At 45.7% G+C, this 17,243-nt stretch overlaps 1 protein-coding gene across 1 annotated transcript in view; it reads left to right on the forward strand.

Annotated features, from left to right (window-relative positions):
- Positions 1–17,243, forward strand: part of CLPTM1 (CLPTM1 regulator of GABA type A receptor forward trafficking) — a 667,007-nt gene that overhangs the window by 227,191 nt on the left and 422,573 nt on the right. The window contains exons 6-8 of the mRNA XM_069644626.1: positions 5,605–5,690; positions 6,124–6,244; positions 6,489–6,733. Coding sequence (XP_069500727.1) covers positions 5,605–5,690; positions 6,124–6,244; positions 6,489–6,733 — 452 coding nt within the window. The remainder of the gene's footprint in view (positions 1–5,604; positions 5,691–6,123; positions 6,245–6,488; positions 6,734–17,243) is intronic.

Below are 17,243 nucleotides of genomic sequence, written 5' to 3' on the forward strand. Positions count from 1 at the left end.
GCTTGGAAACGAGTGATATGATTTTAAATTGGCAGAAACGCCACTTTATTTGATCAAGGTGAAAAAGGCCATCTGAATGGGAGCACATATAACTAGCCCATTCATGTGTCCCTTGTGGATTGGGCTGCTCTCTTTTTGGGCGCAAGTGATGAGATGTGTTGGCGCATTTCATTTCTTGCGTCAAAAAAAAAAGTTGAGAACCTGGCACCCTAAGTCATTTTTTTTGTAAACAGTCATTTTTGCAGATTACTTTTAAAAAATATATAATTTTTTAAAAAAGATGCTGTTTTTGCACAACACGGCCGTTTTCGCAGCATTTTGTGCAAAACGGCCATTTTCACAGCATTTTGCGGGATCGCAAAATCGCTATAAGCTGGAGGGTCTGATTAGAACAAAACAGATCTCACAAATATTCTGTAGCAGGTAAGTACTTTTGGTAACCCCCCAATGCAAGTTAGTTAACCCTTTCCTGGAAGGAAGATTAAACGCAATGTCCGAGGGAAGGAGAGTCATTCAAGGAGCCACGCTAGGCCAGTCAATTGGGCAAAAGTCTAGGTGAGCTGAAGCTCGTCTTGCAGGTAGGTACAAGTCTTGCACAAGGTTTTAGAAATCTTTGTAGAAAAGAAGAAATCAAAGCGGGGCCACAAGCTGATTCGGCTTGTGAGGTAAAGAAGCTGTTAGCAACTCTACAGAAGTAACCAAGACAAGTCTCAAGTGAGAACAAGTGAGGTTACACAACAGGAGCTAAGTTCACTTAAACTTTACAGTACCTTTGGTTATAATAAGTGATTTTGCTGGCTTCTGTTCCTGTGCATCTCTTCAGGTCCTGTGTTCCTGGACCTCAGTTGTGTGGACAAGACGGAGGACGTCTGGAGGACTCCTGCAATGGGATGGTTGGCGACAGAAAAGGACCAACTTCTATTCAGTGGCACTTCGCGGTTTTAGCTCCTCGCGTCTACGCAAATAGCAACACCGCAGACTCTTGGCTGTTGAGATGGGCTTTCCTTGCATCAGGGGTCCAGCACCCTGTTGAGGTGGCTCAGGCTTGGTCAGTCTTGCTTCCTGGGAGTCCGGAGGATCTTCCTGTAGTTCTTGGCCAACTTAAAAGCAACGCACACTATATGATAATCCCCTCCCTCGCTATTGGGTTCCAGCAGCAACTGCAGTGGCTTTCAATGAGCTCCGAGAGGATGTCCAGGTGGCTTACTTTGGAGTTGATTGGTTCCACCAACTCAGGGGGAGAAGGCGTCCTTGCAGGGCTTCTTTATTTGAGGTGATTTCGGAGCTTCAGCACAGCAGCAGGGCTACATTGAGCAAACCAATGGTCCAGGAGTTGCAGCAGAAGTCAGTGGACTGAAGTGGATGGAACCGTATCCTGAACAAATGAAATGTAACGAACGGATGAAGTAAACGAAACAGAAAAGTAGATCGAAAGCGCAGAAAGGATGGAGTGGACAGATAAAGTGGATAACGGAATGAAATGGATGAAAGGGTGATTGAATTGAGCAGAGGGAGGAGACGGAACAGATAGTGGCTAGAACGAATGGAATGGATAGAGCGGATGGAGCGTTTTGAGTGAATGCAACGGATGGAACAGAGCTTGTTGGAATAAGTCAACCTGTCACAACGAACGAACGAACGAACGAACGGATGGAGCGAATGGAGCAGAGGAATCAGATCGAACAGAGTTAGACGTACTGGCTGGAGTGGATGCAACAGAGTGCTAGCTGGAGTGGAGGAACCGATGGAGCCGACAGAGCGAATGGAACAGATGAAACAGAGTAGACGTACTGGTTGGAATGAATGGAACGGATGGTATTGATGGAACAAAATGAATAGATGGGACAAATGGAATCCGGAACAAATGGAGCAGATGGGAATGAAAAGAAAAACAATTATGGAAGAAGCGGATAGAACAGATGAAGTGACAGAACTAATTAAATGGATGGTACGGATAAAATGGATGCGGTGGATAGAATGGATGGAGAGGAGGCGACGGATGGAGAGGATGCGACGGATGGAAAGATGAGCAGCTTTAACAAATAAAACGAATCAAGTGGATGAAACGGATGCAGTAGACGGTACAAATGGAGTTGATAAAACAAACGGAGTGGATGGAACAGACTAAATGTATGAACAGACGAAGTGGAATGAACGCACAGAGTGAATAAAATGGATAGAATAGATGGTACAGATGGAGTGCTCGATTGCAAGCGCCTTACTGATAACCACCCTATCACACTACCGCGCGTACTCTCTCCTATACACCACCACTGAACTAGAACACAGCGATACTATATGACACATTCGGTATAGCTGTTCTCATATTAACACCCGCCAGATACTCCTCATCCTAATTAAACCCAGATAGCTGAGCACACACCGCTAGCTTAAACGTCTCCTCAGGCCTAACGCAGCCAGATATCAGTCCAGTCTGGGTGTCAACCCTCCAGAATGAACACATATACATGACCTCCCAACCACCACACCTAACGCTAAGAAGTAGCTATCATGCAACACTGGCTGCACACATCGTCTCTCTCTTTGTCTTTCTGTCCCCCCCACCCCCCCACGGTTCCCGAGGGTGTTCAACCTACCAGCGCTTTGAGATCATACCAATGATTCATAAGGCACTATATAAATGCAAAGTAGACTCTGCATTCCAAGCCTAAAAGCCTTGCCTTTTATGCAGGTTTCTCCCTTTCATTCCTACTTGGCTGTCAGTCACCCAGTAGGGTGGCGGTCCTTGCCGGACAGCCAGCCAATCGCATAGGAGTGCATTCCTGTCTCCTAGGAGACTAAGCACCAGGGGTTACGGGCACCTTTCTCGCTTCCTGCCCCCGCCAGACACCCTGGAGCCAGAGTCTCAAGAAGGACCTTTTTCCACAAATAAATGGCAAAAAAAGACGGGGCCGTTTTGACAGAAAAGGCATCCTTCGGTGCTTTAATGCAGCTGCGAATGCAGCCCGCAGTAAAAGCACCCCATGGTAGTTAAAAGTAAATCACTGCCACCAGCCATTCATTGAGGAAAGGGTAACATTAAAATGTAACATGAGAAGCTAGACAAAGGGGATACTAAGTAACCCCTCCAGCACCCTATTGTAAGATGGTGTGCGCTGGGTCTAGAAAGTTACAAGTTTAAGTAAAGTCCATTTCACTTCACTGCTCTTGGACACAGTAGTTTATCCAAGAGAATGTATTTAAACCTTGGGTAAATCTGAAAGACTTCGCTGTGCCACTGCACTGAAAGTGCTATGTGTCCCAATATAAAAAGCTGATGCCTATGGAGTTGTCAGACTCCAAAAACCAAAAGAAACAGTTTAAATCACAGTAAAATACACGAGAGAGTGGGGGAAAAAGGGTCTTGCTCTCTTCAGGTTAGAAATTAAAAGTACTGAAGTTCCGCAAAAGAGCTGGGGGGGTCTCTAAGTTAGAAGGGAATTAACACATTTCTGAGAATTCTCCTAACATGAGGTTACGTTGGATGATTGGGAATTTGTGTTGAGGAAAGGGTATAGGGCGAAGCTCGATTTAAACTTGAGATTGATCCACCAGAAGATACTAGGGCGTATGTATTGGATGCCGGGACGCATGCATAAATTGGGGTTGATGCATAGTGATTTCGGTTGGGGTTCAGAAGTAGGTACCTTCTTGCTACATGCTTTGTGGGAGTGTTCGAGAGTACTAGATTATTGGAAGGATGTACTGGATTCGATTATGGGTATATTGCTTCCTTTGCCATTATCGTCTGTGTTGCTAGCAAAGGCTTATAGATGCATGGTGGCCCGAGTGAATAGCCCATGGATATATAAATTGCTGATGGTGGCTGTTAAACAAATAATGAAGGTCTGGAAGACACAGAATAAAACCCAGGTGGAGGATTGGATTTATGAGTTGCAGGTTTTATTTACTAGGCTGGATATGTCTGATAAATATCTTGAATTATGGTAGTCTTTCAATGAGTTGTAAGGTTTAGTCTGAGTATCTGAATCTGTGTTCACAGGATTGGGAGCTGGGGATTGGGAGCTGGGGATTGGGAGCTGGGATTGGTTGAGTTGATGGTAGTATGTGGGGGTGTTTGTGTATGTAGTCTTGTTAGTTGTCTTTGGGGGATAGGTTGTATGCTTTGTGAATTACCTTGTGCATATTTTCTGCTTTGTGTATTTGCATATTCTGGTTATGGAAAATTTTAAATAAATGTATACCAAAAGTGAGGTTTACTTGAAGCTTACCTTGTTTAATGGTGGGGAGTTGTCTCGCACCTTAAACATGGGCTGGGAGTAATCCTATCAATGCACTTAGCATTTCTTTAGCTCAACCATTTCATGTCACTCAGAGAAGTTGTTGCTAGCGTAAGAGCACCACATTTGCTGTCCATATTCGTTTTTTTTCTTCTCTTTTGTGTCAATGGTTGCAATCACCAACTTTGTGAGGACAGGCCCTTCGGAAGAAAACATGGGGTGTGGGGGGAGCAGACAGAGGGCACACTTATTGCAAAAAGTCTTTCAATCCAATAAATTCAGGGTATGTGTTTTATATATAAAAAAATGTTCAATCATCCATGTACAAGGAGGTACAATATTCAATTATACTCTATTATTGATTATTCACAGTAATTGACATAATGCTTGCAATTTTGTAATTTGAGTTCATTACATTAGTACCTAGTACGACAAATCATAACGTGCTGTCATAGTTTGGTTTTTTCCATACAAGTAAGAAAAACATTCATCAATTGGTTCAAAATGACACAATTCAGAACATTTATTATTGATCCAGATATCACGATAGGAATTGGTGTTAAAGTTCATGCTGAGCTGAGATCTCTCAGGTTGGCATTGCCTATAAATTTCTACGCGTTTCGGGCTGTCAAGCCCTTTTTCAGGTAAAGATATCGGGGATTATTGTATTCTAAAAATAAACATAAAGATAATTCTGTATGTGTTTTGGAATAAACTTCATAATTCCATTCAATTGTTAATGTTATGTTGCGACCAAATTGAATTAAGTAGATCGCTGAATCTCTTAGCACTAACCTTAGAACAAGTGGTGAGCCAGTTAACAAAGCCCTTCACAATGTTATTACAAAGGATTACAATGTCAATATTACTATGAATAATCAATTGCATATAATTGAATATTGTACATCCTTGTGCATGGATTATTGAAAATATATCCTTTTTATGTATAAAAAAACATTTTACCCTGAATTTATTGGATTGAAAGACTCAAATGTGCCCTGTCTGCCTCTAGTTTTCTTTCGTGGGACCTGTCCTCAAATATTTTATTTGATCTGGTAGCACAGATCTGGCGAAGAGCACCTGAAAGTTATAGACATATCTTACCTAGCTGTATTACATTCAACAATCACTTTCTCACCTTTCCCTCTGCTGCTTTCCTTCCTCGCACTTGCACCCCCTTGCCCAATCTCTCCCACATCAAGGCTGTCATATCTGTCCTCATAGCCTTGCTAATGCATCTAACCCTCCTACTCATATGGCCCCTTTGACCTAAACAACTGAGCACATGGCTTGATGTGCTGTGAACCAGAAATGCCTGGACCCTGTGCACTCGAGTACATCTGCACTTTTTTGTTTCTTTCAGTGCTTAATAAATACAAAAGGCGAAGGTTCCTGAAAACTAAGAATCTTCTGACTGGTGAGACTGAGGCAGATCCGGAGATGATAAAGGTAAAATCTCCTATCACAGCAGGGGACTATATGGCTTCTACTAGTATTGTACGTGGTGCAGGTTTAGAAAATGCATTTTAGTTGAATTAAGGATTCTTCGGGCAATGTGAAAAGCTATGTTTTGATATGGTGATTGCATTTGGTGCCATTAGCTTCCTTTCTTGCTATGTGACGACTTGAGGCACCCTCCACAGTAGGTTAAGGGAGTACTGTATGCTTGTTAGGTAGGTTCTCACGTTTGCTTTGGGAGTCATTTGCTGCATTCTGCTATGTATATTCTGTAAGGGCTCAGTGATGGGTGTGTGGGGAATCTCTTTTGCTCTTAGATGCCCTGGAATGTACTCTGCTCTGTGTTCATACAGTGTGGTGGATTCTAGTTTTGCCACGTTTTTTTAGGCTGTGTCTCTGGTTAACCTATTGTCTCTTCTTGCAGCGAGCTGAGGATTATGGCCCCATTGAAATCATTTCTCACTGGCACCCCAATCTTACCATCAACATCGTTGACGACCACACACCGTGGGTGAAGGGCAGTGTACCACCCCCACTTGATCAGTGTGAGTATGTTCTGCCTCCAATGGACAGTTTTCTTTTTTATCCTCCCTATTATTCTAGGCAGACAACCCTTTTTCAGAATGCTTTAGTAAGAATCTGAATGCTGTATTGGAGATGAGTGAAGTCTCACTATGGTGCTTCAGCTTTGTTTTGCTGTCCCCTAAACACTCTAAACTTGGAACTTGAGTGTAACACTTGACCGTTTCTGACCAGGTTCTTTTCTTTCCATTCTCCCATTGTTTCCAGATGTGAAGTTTGATGCTGTTAGTGGTGATTACTACCCCATCGTCTATTTCAATGATTACTGGAATCTTCAGAAGGATTACTTCCCCATCAACGACACACTGGAGAAGCTGCCCTTCCGCATATCCTTCTGCCCGCTTTCACTATGGAGGTGGCAGCTGTATGCAGCCCAGAGCACCAAGTCTCCATGGAACTTCTTGGGTGAGGATATGTACGAGCAGACGGACGAGGAACAGGATTCAGTCAAGGTGAGAAATATGGCTCCTCCTTACAGAAGTCCACCTCTTTTTAAGCGTTCCCTGTTGATATAACCAGTTCTGCCTCCATTGAGAACTGGGTGATCCAGATCTTCATTTCTTACAAGTAATCTCTCGCCCCTTCCTTTCTATATATCTTAGATCAGGGTAGGGAAGCTGCTACTCATTCTTCCCAGCATCTGAAAGTTCCTTTGCGTTCATCTTTTTTTTTATGACGGATGCACTGGTTGCCCTTGCTAATCAAGTAACTTTACTTCGAAGGGATTGTGTCCTCCGACGTATTCCTCATCTTAGATATCTCCTTCCAGCTCTGCTGGCCTCTGAAAATATTTTCTCTAGAGGGCGCTGCGCGTCGACGTCCTCCGAGTCGATGTCCCTCGACAGCCGCCGTATCGACGTCGACGTCATCCTGCCTATAAAGGCCGCGCGCAGCGTCTGTTGCTCAGTTCCGTTTTTCTGCGCTTACTCAGTGCCTCGGAATACCGTTGCTCAGTTTTTGTCAGATTAAACCTATTTACCTCGAGTTATTCGATCTGTACTCGATGGCTTCCTCGTCGGAACCGACAACTCCTCGATCCGGCTTCAAAAAATGCCGAGATTGTGGAAAAAAGATGTCACTGACTGACCCTCAGAGTTTGTCTGTGGTGTTTGGGAGCTGAACACCATTGTTCGGAGTGCGAGGACTGTATGTCCATGACAGCTAAGGCCCTGAAGGAGCGTAGGGGGAAGCTGGAGAAAGGTAAGACTTTTAAAGCTTCTTTTTCGTCGACGAAGTCGAGACATTCGTCTCCTCGTCACCATTCGCGCTCCAGGTCTCGGAGTGGGTCCCATCACTTCTCGAGATCGAAGCACTCGAAGAGGAGACGTCGAAGATCCCCTTCTCCGTCTTCCTCTTCCTCTGTTTCGCCAAAAAGAATCCCTTGCCCCACGAAACATAGTTCCCGGGCTGAATGGGAGGAATTCCGCAAAAATATGATGAGCGTCTTCGAGAAAGCGGCCTCGACCCCCTCGAAGACTCCAGAGAGCGATGCTCTGGTCGAAAAACCCAAAGGTCAAAAACGCCGCGAGTCGCAGTACCCGGCGAAGGAAACCTCTCGAGCGCGTCTCGAACCCTCGAGTAGGACTATGACCTCCAAACCTTCCTCGAAGGTGCCGTCGACGAGGGTTCCGTCGACGCCGAGGTCTGTGTCTTCGACACCGTTGTCGAAGGGACCTTCGACACACGGGTCTGTCGACTCGACGCCAGCTTCGACACCGGCGTCGACGCCAAGAAAAGTCACGGTCACGACACACCCAGTGACTATCCCCAGGTCCTCGATGACGATGGCTTCGAGATTGTCGAGTAGAATCCCAATTCTGTCGAGGTCATCGAGGCCTCCGCCTTTGTTTTCGACGCCACGCTAGAAGCCTTCGGCGTCGACTACATCGACGTTTTCGAGGCCGATAATGACAAGTTCGGCATCCTCTGCCTTGGAAATGGGATTTACACCCTTTATGAGTTCAGAACAATTGAGAACTATGTCCTCAATTTTGGAAGAGGGTGAATTGTCTGAACAGGAAGACACATTTGAGTTGCAGGGACCTGTAACCCCAATTAGAGAGGAATTTTCCTCTGAAGAACGCAGATTAAAGGATCTTCATGATTCCTTACATGAGGCAAGTGGGTTAGACACTTCCCCTGAGGTGGAGTTTGCTAGGCCAGACCCGGGGGAGCATGCTGAAACCCCCTATAGAGCCTTAGTGTCCAGGATCACAGAGTTTATGGGGTGGTCTGCACCTTCACAATCTTTCCAACAAGATGACCTCACGGATATTCTTGATAAAGGCCCACAGGAGGATCCTGTGGTGCCTTTCCATAAAGCTCTTCAGAGGAAGATTATGACGAACTGGGAAACCCCAGATGTCGTCCCGGCAGTAAATAAAAAACTGTCTACAAAATACAGGGTATCCTCTACAGACCCGGAGTTTTTGTCAAAACACCCATCCCCAGAAAGTCTGGTGGTACAGGCAGCATCTTCTACCGATGTCCAGACGGCTTATCCTACCGTCCCACAGGACAGGGACGATAAAAAATATGATGGTATGGCAAAGAAAGTTTTTTCGGCATGTAGCATGGCGTTAAAATCTGTGAATGCTACTTGCACCCTTGCTCGATTCAGCCATACACTTTGGGAGTGTGCTTCTACAGCGGCTGACTGCATCCCGGAGGGAGAAGAAAGGGAGGCTTTCCTGAATATCATACAGGACGGTAAAGACGCTATGTGCGAATCCCTCCAGACGGGCATTGATTCGGCTGACAGTATCAGCAGAGCAATGGCGGCAAGTACAACAACCAGGAGATTTGCTTGGTTGAGAAAGTCTGGTTTTGCCCCAGATGTGCAAGCCAGGCTCTTGAACATGCCATTCGATGGCTCTTCTTTGTTTGGGAAAAAGGCGGATGACAGTTTAGAAAAACTGCAAACTTCAAAAGCAGCAGCAAAATCCCTAGGCGCTGCAATCCGTCAGACACCTTTTCGTCCCACAGGAACCTCTGCGAGAGGCAAGTCCTTTCGCTTCTACTCCGCATTCGGAAGAGGTAGAGGACGACCGGCTCAAAGGGGACAAAGAAGAACTACCCGAGGTGGACGGGGTAGATATTCAAAGGCCGCAGAAACAGCAGGTGCCTCTTTACCATCGGCATCTGCATCAGCCCCCCCAAAACCACTCTGAGGACTTCCCTCACAGGACACCTGTAGGAGGCAGGTTGACTCAACATCTGGCAGAATGGCAGGCTATCACGTCAGATGCTTGGGCATTGGAAACAGTTGCCCAAGGTTACTGCCTGCCTCTCCTACGCATACCTCAGTCATCCACCGGGGATCAGCTCTCAGAAAGCTCCAGATCCGCTCCTCTTGCAGGAAATTTTGGACCTGCTAGAGAAAGGTGCCATAGAACCGGTACCTGTAGCGGAGAGGAACAAGGGCTGGTACTCCCCTTACTTTCTCATTCCAAAGAAAGACGGAGGACTGAGACCCATCTTGGACTTGGGAGAATTGAAAAAATTCCTCAGAAAAGACAAATTCAAGATGGTCACTCTTTCTCAGATCCTCCAGGCCCTTCAGTTCCAGGACTGGTTGGTATCTCTGGACCTTCAGGACGCTTATTTCCATGTGCCTATCCATCTCAAACACAGGAAATACCTGAGGTTCGCAATTGGCAACTCTCACTATCAATTTCGAGTGCTGCCATTTGGGCTGACCTCTGCCCCAAGGGTCTTCACCAAGTTAATGTCGGTAGTGGCGGCAAGTCTAAGGAGGGAAGGGATTCATGTCTACCCCTACCTGGACGATTGGTTGATCAGGGCTGTCTCTTCGGAACAAGCTCAGATCCAGCTAAATCACGTGTGCCACTCCCTTCACAGACTGGGCTTCTCCCTCAATTTAAAGAAGTCACAAATGATACCATCGCAGAGACTCCAGTTCATAGGAGCGATCCTGGACACTTCCCTGGGAAAAGCCTCGCCACCAGAGGTGAGGGGTCAAGATATTCTACAGATGGTTACCAAGTTCCAAGATGCCCAACGTCTCCCAGCCTTCGACTTTTTGAGGTTGCTAGGCCTCATGGCGTCCTGCATTTTCCTAGTGCCAGAGGCTCGCCTGAGAATGAGATCCCTCCAGTGGGCACTGAGGACTCAGTGGTCACAATTCTCAGGGAGAATGACGGATCTTCTTCAGGTTCCCGACAGGGTGGCTCGAGACCTTCAGTGGTGGGCCTGTCAGGAGAACATTCTGAAAGGAGAACATTTTTGGCAACCCTGGCCGGAGATAACAGTAGTCACGGATGCCTCACTCACGGGGTGGGGAGCCCACGCCAACGACTTGACCATCAGCGGTCGTTGGTCTCCATCGGAGTCCAGACTACATATCAACTTGTTAGAGCTGAGAGCCATCAGACTTGCGCTGAAGGCGTTCCTGCCAGCTGTACAAGGGGAAAAACGTCCTGATAATGACGGACAACACAGTGGCCATGCATTACCTCAACAAAAGAGGAGGCGTAGGATCACTACCCCTGTGCAGAGGCGATGCAGCTCTGGTTTTGGGCAATCCAAGAAGGAATCTCTCTATCGGCAGTTCACCTAGCCGGAGAGAAGAACTTGACAGCGGACGCTCTGAGCAGGCAGAGCACAGTCTCCCAAGAGTGGGAACTAGCTCAGGAAGTCCTTCAAGAGATCTTCGCCCTTTGGGGAACCCCTCAGGTGGATCTGTTCGCCACCAGCGTCAACAGGAAATGCGATCTGTTCTGCTCAAGGGAATTTCCCCCGAGAGGAGCTCTGGGAGACGCGTTCATAGTGGACTGGGAGTTTCCGCTTCTGTACGCGTTCCCTCCGGTCCCTGTCATTCCTCAAATGATCAGGAGGTTGAGAAGATTCCGGAGAACCATGATCCTAATTGCCCCGGATTGGGCCAGGAGAACGTGGTACCCGGACCTTCTAGACTTGTCCATCTGCCCTCCAATTTGACTTCCACTCAGAGAGAACCTACTCTCACAGAAGGGAGGTCAGGTTCTCCATCCAGACATCAAAACTCTCAACCTTCACGCTTGGCTTCTGAAAGGTTGAGGTACAAGGATTGGGACCTCCCTGATAATGTTATGGAGGTGTTGCTTTCGGCAAGGAGGCCAGCAACAAAGTCTTTATACCGCTGCCGTTGGAACAGATTTTGCAGCTGGTGTAGAGAACAGAATATCGACCCTTTTTCATGTGGTACACCAATGGTTTTGTCCTTCCTTCTATATTTGGCGAATTCAGGCCTTCAAGTTGGCACCATTAAGGGCTATCTCGCAGCGCTATCCATCTTTAAGCGCACTGCGGAAGAACCATCCTATTTCAAATTACCCTTGGTAATACAGTTTCTAAAGGGGTTAACCAATGTTTATCCCCCAAGACCATTCCAAGTTCCCCTATGGGATTTAAACTTAGTACTAACTTTCCTGATTGGCACACCTTTCGAACCACTCCATTATTGTTCGTTAAGATTCCTTACCCTTAAAACTGTTTTATTAATAGCACTTACATCTGCTAGAAGGGTGAGCGAATTACAAGCTCTTTCTTGTAAACCCCCTCACACAATATTTCACAAAGACAAAGTTGTCCTGCAAGTGAAGCCTAATTTCCTCCCAAAGGTGGTTTCTGAATTCCATATCACTCAGAAGATTACCCTACCATCTTTCTATCCTCCTCCTCACACGGGGAAAGAGGAAGAGAGGTTACACAGGCTAGACCCTAGAAGGGCTTTAAGTTTTTACATCAGTAGACTAGCCAGGATAAGACAGGCAGACCAGCTGTTTGTAGGTTACGTAGGTCACAAGCTGGGGTTACCAATAACTAAGCAGACCATTTCCAGATGGATCATTCTAGCCATTCTGGAATGTTATAAACTGGCAGGGAAAGAGCCCCCTCAAAACCTTAGGGCTCATTCGACCAGAGGTATTGCAGCTTCATCGGCCCTCTAAAGAGGCGTGCCGGTTAAAGACATCTGAGCGGCCGCTACATGGTCGTCTGTCCATACCTTTACACGTTTTTACAATTTGGATTCCTCCTCCAGTCAAGAGACTAGGTTTGGAAGGGCTGTACTGCATTCTATTCATCAGTAGAAGACAGCGTGAAGTCAGTACTCCCTCCTCCAATAATAGAATACTGCTATGGGAGCCTATCTAAGATGAGGAATACGTCGGAGGACACAATCCCTTCGAAGAACAAGTTACTTCTTACCTTGTAACGTTCTTTCGACGGGATGTTCCTCCGACGTATTCCTCATCGGCCCTCCCATCCATCCCCACAGTTCTACTTCCCGTGTTGTTGCAGTTTACGCTCCTTCAGGGTGATTAGTCTAGTCCAGAAAGTATTATTGTGGGCTACAAAACGGAACTGAGCAACGGACGCTGCGCGCGGCCTTTATAGGCAGGATGACATCGACGTCGATGCGGCGGCTGTCGAGGGACATCGACTTGGAGGACGTCGACGCGCAGCGCCCTCTAGAGAAAACATTTTCCGAGGCCAGCAGAGCTGGAAGGAGATATCTAAGATGAGGAATACGTCGGAGGAACATCCCGTCGAAAGAACGTTACAAGGTAAGAAGTAACTTGTTCTTCTATACCATCCCTACATAGAGGGTCATTGAATCTTGCAAAGTGAACTGGGTGGTGTGGGTGGGGGACTGGCTAGGTAGTTTTAATTCCTGCTGGGTTTAACAAATTTTGCGTTTAAACCAGTGCACTGTTTATCGACGCGTAAGGTAATATATTCCCTGTTACATTCAGAAGTTAGTCCAGTGCTGATTTTAACTTTGCATTCTGGGATTTGTAGTCCTGGGTTTATGGTGGTGAAATCCAGCAATATAATTCCCAGAATGAAAAGCTGAAACCGGGACTGGGCGCGCATCTCCCTAATGGCATTAGCTAAATTGGGATTTATGGTACAGTGTGGCCACATTTGATCAAACTCTATAATTTATAAGAGGGAAAAGCGTGGGGAATGCTAAAAGTATTTTCTATACCAGCAATCCACATTCCTATAGACTGGCATGCATGCCATTTAGGGCTTGCCAGTGATGGCTGCTACTGCCCTGGGTTTACCCTTTACCTCCCCTCCCGTGCTAATGTCTCTATGCCGCTGCGACTGGTCCCTTCTGAGTCATACAGGGGCAAGACCACCCCTGACTAGTCTCCCCAGCATCCCCTAACAGCACTTGCCCTCAGGCACCTTTCCCCAGACTAGCCTGAATCTGTTCTGCCCTGTCATCACACTTATCGCCTCTTCCTCCTTTTTTTCCCCTGGTACGTGCCCTCGTTGGGCCCGCAGCACTTGCTCACCACCCTTTCGGGCCCCCACTACTGCCCTTCACCTCCCATCCGGCCCCTACTCCTCCCTCCCCTGCACTTATCACCTTTTGTCTTTGCACTTGCATGGTAGGATTGTCACAAGGCCAATATTACCGTCTTTGTTTCTTTTTCCTATCTACCCCCCCCCCCTCAATTTTTTGTCTTGTGGTGCCTGGAAACACTTGTGTATTGGCGCCATATAAAGGCCCAATAAATAAATAAATACAAATGTTGGCATTACCATTGAAACCCCAGAGCTTGCAAGGGACAGCAGGCAGACCAGGCTTTTAATGCATTGCGTGAATAGCCCCTGAATCGTGAGGCTGTGTAATGACAGGCCCAGCTTTCGTCCCCGTCTCCAAATGCATCACTGCATTCCGCACTTCTGAATTTTACGTAATAAATCAGCCCATTTCTGTTGGCTTCTCCAGGCATTCTCTTATTGCTGGCTAGGGCTCCTCATTATCAGATCTGACTCCAGCGGTTGAATTCTTAAAATCCTATTTTTCTCCCACTACTTATTTTAAATGGGTGAGGAAAATGTAGAGGATGATATTGCATTTTGTTCTTATTTTCATTGTGAGCGAGAACCGCTAAAAAAACATTGTTGAGCCACTGGATTTTTGTTGATAATATAAGCAGTTGCCAACTGGCAAATCGTACCTATTCATATATTCTGTTTGCTTTATGCTATTTTGTTTATTTAATGGTATGGGGTATTTGAGGATTCACTAGGCATATAATGGTAGCGACTAGATAGGTTAGGCTGCACTTTGGTGACTGTACAATGTGTAATGTCAGGATTGATATTTCAATGAGGTAACCTCTGGTCTCTTGCAATGGTTCAGCCTGCACTTCACAATTCCGAAATTCGTTGGCCCGACTCAGACATTCATCCTTTCAAAGATCTGCTGTTATGAGAAATCAACTAGCATTGGATGGTTTATAATGGCAATTGACGCACACTTAGCTTATGTGTATAGCCACTGGACATGTGAGGTTGTGCCTTCTATTAGTGACAGAGGTAGATTTTGTTGACTGTGGGTTAGGGGGATGTCATAGAGCTCCTAAAGGGGCACCAGAATTATAAATGACTAATTGGTGAGCTTTAACAAGTGGTAAATATTTTCAGTGAAGGGGGCTAAATAGTACAGCAAATGAATGTGACTGATCATTGTTGGGCAAGAAATGGAGTAGTAACCCTGTGGGAGACTACACCACCCTTGTCCTCTTGGTATTAGGTAACCCACCTATTGGTATAGGTCTGTACTACACAAGTTGGTAGTGTGACTGAGCAGCCAGACTTATCTCAAGAGGGGTAAATGTGAGTTGTAGAGCCCTAGCATCGAAATCCACAAATACAAGTATCCAAATAACACTTACACTTGGGCCTCCAGATAAGGTGCGTACTAGGCCTTTTTATGCATGAAAATCTTGCAAATACGACAGCTTTTTTATTTTCCTGCGTACATTTACACACAGGTTTAGAGCAGAGGGCAGTGCAAAGGTCAGGTTACTTGATAGAAACCAGAAGGCTTCTTTTGATTTTTATCTACATGGATGTAATTGCAAGCCACCTCTGAAACAGAATGTATTTCTCTGAAGCCGGCTAGGTTTTTGTTATTTAAACATTTAAATATATACAGGAGAGATCAAATGGCCAGACCTTAGAGAAATAATAAAAGGTGTATTCTGTCACAATGCAGAAAGCTGCGGTACGCTAAGGATTTCCATACAGTTTGTGCATTAGTAGCTGGATGTCACATACATTTTACTCTCTTGCAAAAGAGAAAAGTCATTTTTACTCTCTTAAAATCACATTAACTCTCAACGTTTAAAAACAGGGAGTAAAATACTCCCACCTCAAAATCTTAACTGGAGCACTGCTTACACTCAAGGTTTTCTAGAAAAAATTGTTTAACGGTAGGTTTAAAATAAGCCTTTCTTAAAAAGGGCAATGAGCAACAATAAAAATGCACTTCAAAATATGTTCTCAGAATCAAGACAAGCAAGTTTTCGAGATGCTTGATACATACTTCCTACACCCTGAGGTGACTTTGCTAACTAGGACAATAATGGCATTTATAGATCACTTTTGTACTTGTTAAAATTCCGAGGTAGGTAAAAAGGAAAGATTAAGGAAGGAAAAAAGGTTAACAGGTTCTCAGAGCAGGTTAGCACTTTTAAATCGTCCAATGAAGTCTAGATAAAACGTTTCCAGCAATATTAGTTAAAAACCAATGTATCACCTATGAGGCACAGTTAGAATCAATGGATTAGAAGGGTCTGCAGGTAGCCAGGAGAGCCAAAGTCAATTGGAGCAAAGTCTTTGGAGAGAAGGCACTACTTAGATAGCAAAAAGTCTTGCACAAAGTTAGTTTGTAGAAAATCACTGTTGGGCCACAAGCTGTTACACTTGTGAAAGTTAGAGCTGACATCAACTCTAGAAACACAGCTAATGCAAGTCTGAACTGGGAAAAGAAAGCTAAAGACAAAGAGGTAAGTACCCCTTAGTAAGAACAGTATCTTAGGTTAGAAGAGGATCCAGCTGGCTCTGTCATGGTTGCAGATCCTGTGGTCATGGGGACAAGTTGGTGGACGTCTGTAGGACTCCTGCACAGCAGTTGGAAGTCGGCAACAGCTACAAGCTCTTTTCAATTCAGCAGCACTTCACGGTTTGTGCGCGCTGTAAACAGCACCACTGCAGATCTTGGACACCGGTTGGGCTTCCTTCACTCCTTAAGTCCAGCACTCTGGTGAGGTGACTCGAGCTTATGTTGTCCGGGAGGATCCTCACTCGTGTAGCTTTTGGCCGGCTTACAGACATTGCACTCGACTACAGATTTCTCGACCCCTTGCACTTGGTTCCAGCAGCAAAGAAGTAGTCATTTGGGGAAGGTCTTCCAGCAGAGTTTGTCTCTGGGTTAGTTTGTCCCACTAACCCAAGGGAAGAAGCCGTCCTTCTGGAGCTTCTCTTGTCGATTTGAAAAAGCAGCAGGGTTTCCTTCACTGGGCTGTTCAACAGTCCAGGAGGATGCAGCAAGCTTCTCTTCACGATTCCATCGGCGGATATTTCGTCCAGTGGTCGACTGTCTTCAGTCCAATAAGCCTTGCCTTTTATGCAGTTTTCTCCCATTCATGGACAGTCTAGCTGTCACTCACACAGCCAGCCAATCGGGACCGGGTGCTTTCAGGTAACCAAGTAAACTAAGGACAGGGGCATTTCAGGCACTTCCCTCACTTCCAGCCCTGCCAGAGGCGGGTTTCAGTACTGAAGCCTGCCAAAAAAGGCAAAACGAACAAAGGGCTTAAACACAGTTTGGCGCGCAAAGTAAAACCCCAGAAAGACTGTGCACACAAGAAATGGTGAAAAAAGAATACTTGGGCCATTTTGACACAATGGTCACCCATGGGTGCTATACTGCAGCTGAGGTTTCAGCCTGCGGTAGAAAAGCACAATGGTAGGAAAATTAAACCACTGCCACCAGCCATTTAAAGTAGTGAGGGTAACAAAAAATGTTAACATGAGTAAGTAGAAAAAGGTGCTACTAAGTAACCCCTCAGCTCTCCACATACAACGGGGTGTGCTGGATCTACAGAGAGAAAAGGTAAGTAAAGTAAATTTCACTTTACTATTCTTGGT

This window comes from Ambystoma mexicanum, chromosome 2p (assembly GCF_040938575.1).
Source record: "Ambystoma mexicanum isolate Mex_15411 chromosome 2p, UKY_AmexF1_1, whole genome shotgun sequence".
Lineage (NCBI taxonomy): Eukaryota > Metazoa > Chordata > Amphibia > Caudata > Ambystomatidae > Ambystoma > Ambystoma mexicanum.